The following is a 14762-nucleotide window of genomic DNA, read 5'->3' as shown; positions in this document are numbered from 1 at the left end:
AGGAATCCTGGCATCCGGGCGGAGCCGGGACGAGCGTTCAGTAGAATACATTTTTTAAACGTTTCCAATAGAAATTACTAAATCACATTTCGCACCTGGCAATCCGCGTCCAGCTCGTTGTCAGTGTTGCCAGTGTAGGCGCAGCCGCCACCGATGACGTCAGCAACGCGTGTCAGTGTAATGGGGCCTCGACGGGGGGGCACAGCGCCTTGATCTATATCTATAGAAAATACATAAAATTGAGAATGAACTAAAAAACACGATCAAATGTCAGAATCAACTAAATTGTCTCACTTGCTCATATACAGAGTATACGTAAGGAAATTATTTAATACTGGCAATGCTAATCAGGATAATGTCATAATAAAAAGCATTTTTAACAAATATATATATATATATATTGTAATTGGACAGTAAAACGTTCGACGTAAATTGTGGGTATTAAAATATATGTATATGCAATTTAATTTTCCCAATTTATACTAATATTATAAAGCTGAAGAGTTTGTCTACTTGAATTTATTCGATTTGAAAAATTCTTTCAGTGTTAGATAGCCCATTTATTGAGAAAGGCTATAGGCTATATATGTACCACGGGCGAAGCCGGGGCGGACTAGCTATATTACAAAAAATATGTGTTAAAAAACTGTTCGGCTGCGAGTTGGACTCGCGACACTAAAGCTTCCGTACAAATGAACTAAGGAGCATTTACAAAAAAAAAAAAAATGATCTCTGAATCTATCTAATTATAGCCGCTCATGACAGATAGAAAGAAAGACAGAGACAGACGGACAGCGAATTCTTAAGTAGTAGAGTTTTAACCGTTGCGGAAGCCTTCAAAACAGTCAAAATGAGAAATATAAGTAACCAGTACTTAAGCGTATATTTTCTCGAGCGTAATAAAATTGCAAATAAAAATGGCGTTGTTTTTTTTTTTCGCCCTGATCAACAGTTATTCATAATAATTTTTCACACAAATGAAATACATTTTTTTACAAAAAATCGCAATTCTAACAAACAAAATAAATTTCACAAAATAAATACATTTCATTTAATTTCATATTTAAGTAAGTTTGAAAAACTCACGCAGCACGTTTTTGACGTAATTCCTGGAGGCGTGTATAGTGGTGGGCGTCGGCGGTGGGGGGTCGAGTGACGTATACTCCGGGTTTTTGTGGGGGGACTTTTCTGTTTAGTAAAAAAATAAAAAAGAACATATTTAGAGAAAAAAAATGTAATTTTTGTTGAAAAAAAAAGCAAACAATAAATTTTGTTTGCTTGATGTTGTATTCATCGAAAAGATATAAAAAATATAAAAATTTACTAAATATATTGAAAAAAAAAAAATTGATTTATAGCATTAAAATGCTTTAGAATGAATACTTTTTCAGCCTCGTAATCAATTATTTCTATATTTTTTAAGTTGCTAATAAAGAATAAAATTAATTTACCTTTTGCTGCTTTTTTCGTTGATATATGCTGCGGTTTTGAATTCTGTAACAAATAATTATTATCTGTACTAATACTATACAGGGAAGAGAACTAAATTTATTTCAGATCACATCTGTACTAATATTGTAAAGATGAAGAGTTTGTTTGTTCGAACGCACTAATCTCAGTAACTACTGGTCCCATTTGAAAAATTCTCTCAGTGTTAGATAGCCTATTTATTGAGGAAGACTATAGGCTATATATGTACCACGGGCGAAGCCAGGGCGGACCGATAGTAATAAATAAATTATTATAAATTTTCGACTCACATGTATTTGATTAAGGTCCGGCGGTGTTGCCCGGTGCGGAACACCGTTGACGTTAAACTTCCCGTAGTGCGGGTAGTTTGAGAATTTCTCGTGCATCCGTATTTCCTTCATGGAGAGCAGCTCTTGGTGTTCCCTGAAGTATAGCGCCGACATCACGACCAGACTGCAAGGGAATGGAGAAAATTTTTTGAGACTTTTTTTGCAAAAAAAAAAAATGTAGAAAATAATGAATTTAACCACATACACGAAAAGGGTGGTAAAAAGTAGGGATTTATATTTGGAACTTTCAAAAAAATCAATTAAAAAAAACTCAGATGTCGTATAAGTACTGTAAATAATAAAAAAAATGTTTACAAAAAAGCATCCATCAATCTATTTACCAAAAAATCAATAGATTCTTACGTTTATTTTCCAAAAACCTTATAAACTTTATCAAAAATACGAATGCTAGTAAACTAAACAAATATACAATTAAAAGCAGGACAAAAAACTCACCATACAGCCATGATAAATATCAATATTGTTATAACAATCTGCAGAAATTTATTCGAAATCAATTCATTGCCATCATAGCCGACTTTCTTCCTACAGCAGACCATGTTGCCGTATCCAAAACTGTCCTCATCCCTCAACCACATGCATGAATCTTTCTTCTTCGATAGCGTACTAAAATTCTCATCTGGCAACTTCGGCGGACTCGAATCGAACGTGCTAACATAAGTTGGGAAGTTGCTGTCGTTATTTTCCGATTTCTCCGACTTATTTGAGTGATAACGGACGGAACTCTTATTGTAATTATAATATTTCCCATATTTGGAGTAGACGTGGCAGTTTTTGCACTGTTTTCGCGTGTATTTCGGGGAGTTGTGGCTGAGCTTGTGGCAACACTCGTGGCGGCGGATACTGCGCGCTATATCGCGTATTTGGTCTATGGAAATGTTGCCATCGCTGTAAAACGATTTCGACGATGCCGATATGCCTGAGAATCGGGAATCTGAAATGAATATACATACTTAGAAGTATGTTGAGATAATATGGAAATAATATGGTCATTTCTAATTAAAAGACTAATTAATTTGAATAATATGAATATGAATTCACTTATGTAAATTGTCTATTTATATATACAATCTCCTCTTTTCTTTAAACTTGGAAGTTACAAATCGTGTTTTTCAAATTCTAATTTGGTAAATATTTACAAACAGATCAGTATGCCCTACTTATATTAAAATCGCGAAAATTTCTAAGTATAGCTGGATGTATGGATGTTTGTTTCTCTTTTACACGAAAACAGCTCATCGTATCCGTATGAAATTCGGTACAGAGATAGATTTTACTTTGGACTAGCACATAAGCTATTTATCGGTTACCACGCGAGCGACGCCGCGCGTTACAGCCAGTACACGATCAAAATAAACGTGCTTTAAACCAGTAAAGCCTCACCATTACTGGCGCTGGACCGCGAGCTGTCCCTGCGCTGCAACGCACTGATCTTGCACAGCTTCCTATTGATCTTCTCCAATTGATCTATACGAGACTCAAGGTGGCCGGTCACCTTGCACAGTTCCTTCACGGCGCCGAGGTTTTCCATGAAGATTCGATCCTGTGGTTTGTGGTACAATTATTTTGGGAAAGGGGAGAAAAATTCCCCAAACGGGGAGTTTGTAAAAGGTGGTGTCATGTCAAAATAACGTTTGATTATATGAATATAATTGGTATTTAAAACTTTTGACACTTTTTGAAGCTACAAAGAATAATAATAATGAATTAAGAATTTTAGTAATTTTATTAATACAATATCTATTTAAGCATATGGAAATATGTTTGTAAGATAGAAAAATTTGAACTGAAAAGAACGAATAGACTGGAATGAATGAGGAAAAGGAAACGGGTCTCCGAGGTTATGTTCTTGTACGAGTGTGCTTGTGTGTGCCCTTGTGTTATGTGTACTTATGTATGTATATGTTATGTGTGCTTGAGTACGTAGCGTACATGTGTGTGTGTGTACGCAGCATGCTTGCGTGTGCTTATTTACCTAGCATACACGTGTACACTGTCACACGTAGCGAATTTGTGTGTGTGTTCTTGTACATGACATACTTGTGTACACTGACAAGTGAAGCGTAGTTGTGTGTATTCTTATACGTAGCGTACTCGCGTGTGTATCGAGCGTAGAGCAATTGTACGTAGCGTGTTTGTGTGCTCTCGTGTGTATGTGTGTGTGCGCGTGTGTGGTGTGTGGTGTGTGGTGTGTGTGTGTGTGTGTATGTGTGTGTGTGTCGCACACCTTGTTCACCACGAGGAACTTGTGTATGGTGTCGCCATTGGGCAGCGTGACGTCGCCTGCCTCCTTTACGGCGTCGGGCAGCACGGCGCGCAGCTCCTGCGCGAGCACGCCCGTGTCGGCGGCGCCGCGCACCGGGTCCCAGCCCACCAGCCCCGAGTGCGCCGCGAACGACGGGTCGTAGTTGAACCTGTCCGGATTAGGTTCGAGAGTTTTTTTTTTATGTCACAGTCGGAAATGGAGCTGGTGGGTCGCCTGATGGTAAGCGCTACCACCGCCCATGAACATTTGGAGAGGCGTAAGGTCCATTGCAGATCTTACGCCACAACAAATGGATTGCCGTTTTTTAAATTGGGATTAAGAAAGGATTGGCGAGAGGAATAAAGGAAAGGGCTGGGAAGGGTGAGGAAAAGGATATGGCCCTCCGGCTCCCCCACTCACCGAACGAAACACAGCAGAATGCTGTGTGTGCGTTTGTTGCTCTTTCACGCAAAAACTACTAAACCGATTGCAATAAAATTTGGTACGTAGACAGCTGGACAACTGGAATAGCATACAGGCAACTTTTTATCCCGATATTCCTACGGGATACGGACTTACGCGGGTAAAACCGCGGGGCGCAGCTAGTTAAACATAAGTCACATGTTATACAAAATATAAACTAAATCGAAATCGCTTCATCCGTTCGGGAGCTTTGATGCCAGAAACAGACAGAGACGTCAAACACACACACACGCGATCACACATCACTTATAACTCAAAAGCGGAGTGACCAGACTTATTTTCATTCTGTTTCGATTTAACATTTAGATATAACTAGCTGTTCGCCCCGGTTGCACGCGTGGTACATACACAGCCAATATCACGCAGTGTAATTGCCACTTTCCAATGGTGAAAGAATTTTAGAAATCGGTCCAGCCGTTCACGAGTGACGGCGTGACCAAGGGCAATAGAATTTATATATCATCATCATCATCATCAGCCCATATATGTTTCCACTGCTGGGACACAGGCCTCCTATGAGGGTTCAGGCCATAATCCAGCACGCTGGCCAAGTGCGGGTTGGCAGATGTCACATGTCGAATCTTAGACATGCCGGTTTCCTCACGATGTTTTCCTTCACCGTTTTCAGCAGTGGTGATGTAATACATGCGCAGATAAATTGAAAAATCAATTTATTTCCTGCACGCTCGCCCGGTCTCGAACCCCGACTTGTCGATTTAAAGTCCGAGGTCCTCACCACTGAGCCACCACTGCTTTTTACCGCTCTCTGCATGCTCTCACTGCAATCTATATATGTATGTCACTAACTTGACCACCCGTATACTCTGCACGTTCTTCAACTGCTGTGCGGTGTCCAGCTCTTGTATGTCGTGTTTCGCCCGCGCGTCCGACGGGTGCACTATGTGGCCCATGACTTTTAGATTACCTGAAAAATAAATGGTGATTAACTAGCATTAAATATTTTTGTTTTAGACGATGCTTTATGAGTGAGAAATTTGAAAGAATAGAAAAAAATTGATCACGCGGCGGGATGCGAACCCGCGTCTTTTTGCCAAACCGTAGCAACGCCTAGCCTCTCGGCCACCCGTGATCCTGCCACAGTAATCGAATCTCTTCTACTCTTTCGGTTTCATGTGACTAAGGGGCACCCCGCGCCATCTATTGAGATGATTAGAAATCATCTCAACTCTTTGTAAAACTTAATTCATTCATATGAGAAAATATTTGTTAGATTAGCTTACTCAAATAAACAAATAATGAAAAAAAAAACAAAAAATAATAGGCGGTTCTACAACTCCTGTATATTTTCTGTTTTGCTTAAATTTCAGTTAAAATAAGAGATAATACGTCAAAGTGTCAAATAAACTATCGGATACATTACCAGCAAGTGCTAAACTAGACCTAAATCTATCGACACTCCCAATTTACAATAAAACCGGTTTTAAACCCGTAACTCACCATTAATAACACAGGACTCGTCCGGTCGGTCGGTGTTGATGCCAACACGCCCGTTATAGTGTACACTGTTCTCAGACATGCCCCTCTGCCACCAGTTCTCTGAGCAATCCGACTCGAACTGTCCAGGGTTTGATGCCTTGAAATGAATTTTCAGGTCATTATATTGCTTTGACGCTTATTTATTCTAGTTTATTTCACGCAATATTTATTATAACGTTACACGACAATATTGACAAAATATGGTATAGTGAAACATGGCACGATGTGACATGACACGACCCAACATTGCACGACTCACCGGCACAATAACCCTTTACGCTGTATACCCTTCTTGTTTATTTCATTGAACATAATATATTGAAATGACAACATGGGACATGAACCTTGATTTTATAACGTAACATAACAAAAAGTGTCATTTACTTGTATATTTATTTAATTTTATAGAACACCAACAGCAAATACATATTACATTAGATAGATACAACCCACCCGCACAATGATGCAAAAATGTGCGACTGCACCGGTGTAAAATTTAAAGGCTTCCACCTGTTGGAAAACTTCCGGTCAGGGCTAGCTCTGTCATTATAGTTAATTTCATTTTATACTAGCAAACCCTGCGAACTCCGTTTCGCAACCAGATGGCTGTATGTGAAAAATGATTTTCCCGCTTTTCTGTTGAAATTTTCAGACCAGAGAGACAGAGCTCGAGACCTTTCCAACGAATGCAAAACCGTGGAAATCGGTTCGTGCGTTCTGGAGTTATAGCTTTAGGAAGGAGAACCCGATTTATTTTTAGATACTAGATATATTGACATGCACAGCACATATTTATTTATTTATTTGAAAATTACATAAAATAGATCGATGAATGTTAGTATTCTAATTTAATAACAATAAATTATCAATGGAAATTTATGACATGACACGACTCAACATGGCACGACACAACGTGACACGACTCACCCGAACAATGATCCTGTCGCTGGCCTGCGCCGCGACAATGTGCGCGGCTGAACCGGTATGAGCTTTGAGGGCTACCACCAGTTGGAAATGCCGCTGGTCAGGGTTGGGTCTGCCCTTCTTCCGCATGTTGTTGTTCGTCGTTTCGGCGAAGTGCAATCGCCCGACAGTTATTTTTGCCCCTTCGCGACGCAGCTCCACCCTGATGGGAGTTAAATAGATTCGCATATGGTGTGTTTTGTAGATAGTTGGTGGTTGTAGTTGAATTAGTGTTAAATTAAAACTGAATGATGTGTCAGTTTAGGTTGCATATACGTGTATGCATATATAAATAAATTTGTATTGCTAATTAGTTGCTAAAAGATGGGAAATGAGCAATCAAATTAAATTATGAAACATTATAAATCACAATAGTTAAACAATTAACACAAGATTATAATATACTACTACTAGCTGCGCCCCGCGGTTTCACCCGCGTAAGTCCGTATCCCGTAGGAATATCGGGATAAAAAGTTGCCTATATGTTATTCCAGTTGTCCAGCTGTCTACGTACCAAATTTCATTGCAATCGGTTGAGTAGTTTTTGCGTGAAAGAGCAACAAACACACACACATCCTTACAAACTTTCGCATTTATAATATTAGTAGGATAGTAGAATAGCAGGAAGGATAGGATTTTTTATATCGATTTAATTTCACAAAACAAAATAACATTGTTTCTTTTGGGTGAACCCTCAATTATTGCGCTATAAACATAGCAGTAGTCAATACTATAAATATTAAAAGCAGTGGTGGCTCAGTGGTGAGAACCTCGGACTTCAAAATCGATAAATCGGGGTTCGAGACCGGACGAGCGCGCAGGAAATAAATTGATTTTTTAATTTATCTGCGCATGTAGATAACATCACACTTCATGAAACGGTCAAAAGTTCGACGACATGTGACATCTGCCAACCCGCACTTGGCCAGCGTGGTGGATTACTGCCTGAATCATCATAGGAGGCCTGTGTCTCAGCAGTGGGAACATATATGGGCTGATGATGATCAGTCAATAGTAGAGCAGTGCAACTCACGGTACAGGATGGAAAGGTTTCTTTGTCCTGTCCGACTGACTCTGCTCGATCCTCACTTCTTGGCTCGGGTCCTCGGCCTGAAAAATATCAAAAAATCACGTTATTTATGTAATGTGCTGCGTATTGTCACATTGTTATCTACATTCTTGTGGAAGTAAATGAAAAAAGAAAATATAAAAGTAATCGAAATAGTAGAAAAGAGAGACGTTTTTTTCTATTTTACCTTTAATAAAAAAATTAAACATTAAGATGATTGCAATTAATATTGTAAATTTTTTTGATCAGTTTATTTTGTAAACTATTTTCATTAATTTTTTTTTTAATATTTTCATTATTTTTTGAGTTATGGTTAACTAGTTGCGCCCCTCGGTTTCATCCGCGTAAGTCTGCATCCCGTACGAATATCGGGACAAAAAGTTACCTATGTGTTATTCCAGTTATCCAGCTATCAACACACCAAATTTCATTGCAATCGATGCAGTAGTTTTTGCGTGAAAGAGTAACAAACATATACATACATCCATCCTCACAAACTTTCGCATTTATACGAGCATAGTACGATTTTAAATTCCCAACTACCCTACCTTCACGCCATAAAAATGCAAACAGAAGTTGCTGATCTTCTTGTAACCGTCCACAGTTTTCACATACTGCGGCTCGCCCTGCACCTGCATCTGGCAGGTCACCTGGAAGTGGTTCTTCTTCTGGCAGACGAAAGCCTCGTCTATTTGGGAGTAGTTGAAACCCTTATCCGCCCCGACTACGTAAGAGGGCGTGGCGCTGGGAGGAAAAATATTTATATCTCTCAATATTATAAAGAGTAAGACTATATATTTCTCTTTTTAACACCCGGGCGAAAAGCCAATTTTATACAACACTAGCTGTTCGCCCCGGCTTCGCCCGTGGCCTATGCCACTCAGTGATGTTGCAGCTTTCTAATGGTGAGAGTTTCTGAAAACGGTCTAGTTGCTTTTGCGTGAATACGTTCCAAACATACAAAAATACTAACGTTTATTTTTTTTTTAAATATTAAGAGTAGCGTGAAATAGTTGCATGCTACTGTGTTACGTACGGTGAGGGGAGGGGAGTGGGGAGGGGAGGCCCATATCATTTTCCTCACACTTTCCAGTACTATCATTTATTCCCCCCATCGGTCCTTTCCTTATCCCTCACCTTATAGAGTCGGCAATCGGCAAATGGAATTACGTCTCTGCAGATGTTCATGGACAGTGGAAGCACAAGGCAATCCACCAGCTCGTTTGCTCCTTTGCTGATTATGACATAAAAATACTCACATGGGCTTCAAGTTGGCGTCGAACAAGGCATGCCAAGCGGTCTGCTGGAAGGTGGCGAATCGTATGCTCTGCTGCGGTGCGTCGTCCCCCGCCTCCGACCCGTCCACCGAAGGGGGGGGACGGGCTATCGTCTCCGGCGATAGCGCAGCTGTGAACGATTGTGATTTGATGATTTATAACCAAATAATTGGAACAAATGACAATTTCCTATCGAATATAATCAAATAATCATACGTCAATCGGTTAAAAGAAAAAGTATGTAGGTATGTATGTGTTCAGATAAATAAATAAATTCAGATAAGACTTGAGCCTACAATTATATTTTTAAACTCAGAAAACTAACAAAAAATTGCTATTGAATTATATTGAAAAGCATTGTATTTAATGTGATTGTTTTTTAACTGACTTCTAAAAACAAGTAAACGTAATTATAACTTGTTATATGATAAACCAAGTGTAATGATTTATGAAATAATTTGATTGTTAATATTGAAATTATCTCTGAACATAAGGAATACATAAGAACTTTGGTTCATTCTTTTAAAAACTCAAAGTAATTTCAAATTCAGTTACAACTCTAACATTATAACAATAAGTGGGTGGTTTTTTTGTTTGATTTTACGCGAGTATTATACATTCAGAAATTAAATACTTTTTAACGGATTTTAACGCGATTTATTCATTATATTATTAACCCGACGTTTCGACGTTAAGTGTTCGAAGAGTTCGTTAAAAAGTTTTTAATTTCTAATAAGTGTGTCATGGAGGAATGGAGGGTTAGCTAAGTTTAAGGGGATAAAATTATATTTTAATGATTGACAACACACGTCGCCATGATAAAGTGAGTTCTGAGTATAGTGTATCTTAATAAATAATTAAGATACTTGAATAGACACGCGTTTAGCCAAAGTTGTTTCTGCCTAAATAGTCGGTTACAGAAAAACATACAGGCGAAGCTATTAAAAGCTTGTTAACATGCATAGATTGTTGATAGATAGATAGATTAGACGTTTATTAAAAGAAGACATAAAATACAAAAAAAAGTAAAAAAAAGTGAAGTCCCGTGTCCCCTAGTGGGGTATGGGGCAGATGATATACATCTGTTTCACTGATCGATTTTCTTTATGGTCAAGTAGGTGATCAGCCTTCTGTGTCATGCCAGACCGACACATTTTTTTTTTGACGCCTCCTTGCTACAGTGCTAAACGCGTGAGCGTAGAACCGAGGGGTCCTGGGTTCGATTTTCGGTGGGGACAATAAAAAAAATAAAATAAAATACAAGACATTTACAATTTAAAACAATCAAACATAGAAATATTGTTCTTAAAAAGGGTCATAAATAGCATAGTGGCTTCGTTCACGCTGACCAGACTGTAAACTCACCTGGCTCGCATTTAACTTGCGAATTCACATCCTGCGACAGCTTCCTCTTCTTCCCGCTCGGTTCCTGCAGGTTAGTGTACACTGGCGCCTCGTGGCCGAGCACGATCGGCGTCATTATCCCCGGGTCCATTTCCATCTCCATCCTCATCTGGTTGTATCTGTTCTGGTACACCGTCTCCGGCAGCATCTCGTGGCGGACCGTTCTTAGTCCCAGATCGCTCTCTGGCATCACCACTACATCATCCAGATTGTCTTTTAACTCTTCGTAAATGTATTCACCATTTTGCAGCACCTCGTGGATGTTCAGATGTTCAGGTACTAGCATGTAGTCTGGGCCCAAGATGGTCTGGGATACCGAGATCGTGTGGGAGACCTGGGTGTCTGGGCTGTAGGGGTTCTCGGAGCCGGAGTCTGGTGGGCTTTCTGGTAGCTGGTGGCCGCTGAAATTGAGTGAGCTCTTCTAATTATGTTTGCACATGACACGACGGTTGGTTGGCGAAATTTTTGGGCGTGTTTCGGCGAATAATTTAATAATTTTAATTTAATAAATCATTTTATTAACGATTTTTATATCTGACTAAAAATAGCATATTTTACCAAACACTCTGTTCGCATTGTCATTAAGTTTAGTTTTCAAATAATGTTTAGATTCTTTTATCTGTTTGTATTTGCGTCAATCACGTTAAAACCACTGGGTAGATTTTGACAAAATTGATGTGGTGATAGACCGTTAGGTTCAACATATAAACAACGTTTAGGTGTGGCTATCCATATATAATGAGATGCCATTAAAATAAATAGTTGATGTGAAGATCGCATCTAAAATCGTAACAGCTGTCACACTGCCTTCAAAATCCACTCGGTGCAAAATTCTGTAGACGACGCGAGCAATATATTACAAACTATATATTATTATATATATTACAAACCCCACTCGCCGAGCGTCGAGCGGCTGCGGCGGGAAGCAGCCTTCACTCACCGGCGCCATGAAAGCCTCCAACTCGTCTATCAAACCCGGACCTGGAAAGAACAAATGATATCCTACTAATATTATAAATGCGAAAGTTTGTAAGGATGTGTGTGTGTTTGTTGCTCTTTCCCGCCAAATCTACTGAACCGATTGCAATGAAATTTGGTACGTAGACAGCTCCAGCTGTACCGTACAGCGACTGGAATAACATATAGGCAATTCCCGATATTACTACGGGATACGGACTTACGCGGGTGAAACCGCGGGACGCAGCTATTTATAATATTAGAGTGATAGTGTGATAATAGAGGGAAAGGATATAACAATAGGTTTGCCCTTTTATCTCTATTTCTACATAGTATAAAACTATGTCCCTATCTTATCGTATACAGGGGGTTTCGGGGGCGATAAATCGATCTAGCTAGGAATTTTTTTTTAGAAAATGTCATATTCGTGTTTTATTCGTGTTTTTTTTTCCTGACATCTATTGGTGAATAATAATACTATTTTGCTTCGTAGATAGCTGGACAACTGAAATAACACATAGGCACTTTTTATACCGATATTCCTACGGGATACGGTTACGCAGCACGCTTACGCGGTTTCAACCGCGGGTCACAGCTAGTATATGCTTTAATCTTCGAAACTACGCAACGGATTTTGATGGGTTTCTTTTTAAATAGATAGAGCGATTCAAGCGGATGGTTTTTATGCATAGTAACATTATACTAGTCCGAATTTAGCAGGTGAAGCCGCGGGTAAAAGCTAGTATCATATAAATGCCAACTTTAATAGAGAGAAAGGATATGGATTTACTATTTAAATATACGACCTTGAGCTAAATATAAATAAGTTAAAAGAATTATTGTTAATATAAAAAGAAATCCGATTGCTTTTTTATTATATTTTTATAGAACCTTGCATTTGATATCCAAATTGCTAGAAGGAAAAGAAATTAACGCTTAATTTATCATTAAATTCACCGGCGCTTTTTTTAATTTATATTAGCACTAGCGGCTCCGCCTCGGCTTCGCCCGTCGTACATATATAGTCTATAGCCTTCCTAAATTGGCTATCTAACACTGAAAGAATCTTTCAAATCGGACCAGTGGTTACTGAGATTAGTGCGTTCAAATCAACAAATAAAATCTTCAGCTTTATAATGTAAAGTATAGATTCACTCAGAGACATAGGCTATATATGAACCACGGGCGTGGCCGGGGCGAACAGCTAGTATAGAATATAGATGGTACAGAAGTATAGATAAACTACTAAAACTAGGTTTTAACATTGTTCAATAGTTTTGTCTCGCTCTACTGTATTATCATTTTAACTTTAATGCTGATAACAAAGTGTATTCATTGATTCGTTCGAATTAAATTATAATAAAGTTATAAATTATCTCAATATTAATTTTTATGCCTTTGTATGTCGTAAGCGGGCAACTGAGCTGGTGGTTCGCCTGATGGTAAGCGATCACCACCGCCCGTGAACAGAGGTAGTGCTTCTGCGGATGCGCAAATTTTTTAAATTATAGATTTAAACTAGCGGTCCGCCCCTGCTTCACCCGTGGTACATATATAGCCTATAGCCTCCCTCAATAAATGGGCTATCTAACACTGAAAGAATTTTTCAAATCGGACCAATAGTTACTGAGATTAGTGCGTTCAAACAAACTCTTCAGCTTATAATATAAGTATCGTCATCGTCTTAGCCGTAAGACGTCCTCTGCTGAACATAGGCCTCCCCCAAAGGTTTCCAGAATGGCCGATCACCAGCGGCCTGCATACATCGGCTCCCTGCAACCTTGATCAGGTCGTCTGTCCATCTAGTTGGAGCCTGTCCTACACTGCGTCGTCCTGAACGTGGTCTCCATTCGAGAACCTTTTTGCCCCAACGGCCATCGGTTTATAGATTTGATCTATTTGTTTAATATCTATCTTCTATATATATAAAATTCTCGTGTCACAGTTTTCGTTGCCATACTCCTCCGAAACGGCTTGACCGATTCCTCTAAAATTTGGTAAGCATATTGGGTAGGTCTGAGAATCGGCTAACATCTATTTTTCATACCACTAAACGATAAGAGTAAGGCAGAACAGCGTTTGCCGGGTGCAGCTAGTCTATATATATATATAAAAGAAAGTAGTGTTAGTTACACTATTTATAACTCAAGATCGGCTAAACCGATTATGATGAGATTTGGTACAGAGATAGTTTTAGACCCGAGAAAGGACATAGGATAGTTTTTATCCCGGAAATCTAAAGGGAAAGGGAACTTTGTCGGTAACCCCTCGAGTCTATCTTATCCGTGACTACGCGCGCAAAGCCGCGGGCGGAATGCTAGTATGTTAATAAATATCATATTCAACAATTTGGACAGTTGGAATATGTCGGGGAATTCGCGTGATTTCTCACGTTTGAAGTTGTTTAAAAAAAACAATTAACTTTCATAAATTATCGCGTTAGTACAATACTTTTAATTGCATTGGATGGATTAATATAAATCACTTTCATTTACCGCTTGCATTTATTGAAATAAGGAAAAGATTCGCTTTCGCGAAATATTCCGCTGTTTTATTCGTGTTATCATTACTAGCTGTGACCCGCGGTTGAAACCGCGTAAGTCCGTATCCCGTAGGATTATCGGTATAAAAAGTGCCTATGTGTTATTTCAGTTGTCCAGCTATCTACGAAGCAAAATAGTATTATTATTCACCAATAGATGTCAGGAAAAAAAAACACGAATAAAACACGAATATGATATTTTCTAAAAAAAATTCCTAGCTAGATCGATTTATCGCCCCCGAAACCCCCTATATACTAAATTTCATGAAAATCGTTGGAGCCGATTCCGAGATTCCAATTATATATATATATACAAGAATTGCTCGTTTAAAGGTATAAGATTTATATATTTGACCGCCTCCTTGGCATAGGTAACGCGTGAGTGTAGAACCAAAGGGTCCTGGGTTCGATTCCCGGTGGGGATGCACAATAAAATAAAATATAGTTTAAAAAAACTAAAAAACACGCTTTTCAAGCACATCAAACTAAAAACTATAAAATAATT

At 38.9% G+C, this 14762-nt stretch overlaps 1 protein-coding gene across 2 annotated transcripts in view; it reads right to left on the bottom strand.

The window, feature by feature from the left end:
• LOC119838246 overlaps positions 1–14762 on the bottom strand; it is a 58587-nt gene that overhangs the window by 7855 nt on the left and 35970 nt on the right. For both annotated transcript variants that reach the window (XM_038364104.1, XM_038364103.1), the window contains exons 2-16: positions 11649–11739; positions 10720–11159; positions 9337–9484; positions 8626–8821; positions 8042–8118; positions 6973–7171; positions 6007–6142; positions 5356–5473; positions 4048–4234; positions 3204–3363; positions 2256–2754; positions 1761–1923; positions 1452–1494; positions 1087–1188; positions 96–220 (exon numbers count right to left, since the gene is read on the bottom strand). In XM_038364104.1, the coding sequence (XP_038220032.1) occupies positions 96–220; positions 1087–1188; positions 1452–1494; positions 1761–1923; positions 2256–2754; positions 3204–3363; positions 4048–4234; positions 5356–5473; positions 6007–6142; positions 6973–7171; positions 8042–8118; positions 8626–8821; positions 9337–9484; positions 10720–11159; positions 11649–11739 (2684 nt within the window). The remainder of the gene's footprint in view (positions 1–95; positions 221–1086; positions 1189–1451; positions 1495–1760; positions 1924–2255; positions 2755–3203; positions 3364–4047; positions 4235–5355; positions 5474–6006; positions 6143–6972; positions 7172–8041; positions 8119–8625; positions 8822–9336; positions 9485–10719; positions 11160–11648; positions 11740–14762) is intronic.

The sequence above is a fragment of the Zerene cesonia genome, unplaced genomic scaffold (assembly GCF_012273895.1).
Source record: "Zerene cesonia ecotype Mississippi unplaced genomic scaffold, Zerene_cesonia_1.1 Zces_u001, whole genome shotgun sequence".
NCBI classification, from domain to species: domain Eukaryota; kingdom Metazoa; phylum Arthropoda; class Insecta; order Lepidoptera; family Pieridae; genus Zerene; species Zerene cesonia.
The sequence above is the reverse complement of the archived record's forward strand: the minus strand, read 5'-3'. Positions and strand labels throughout refer to the sequence as shown.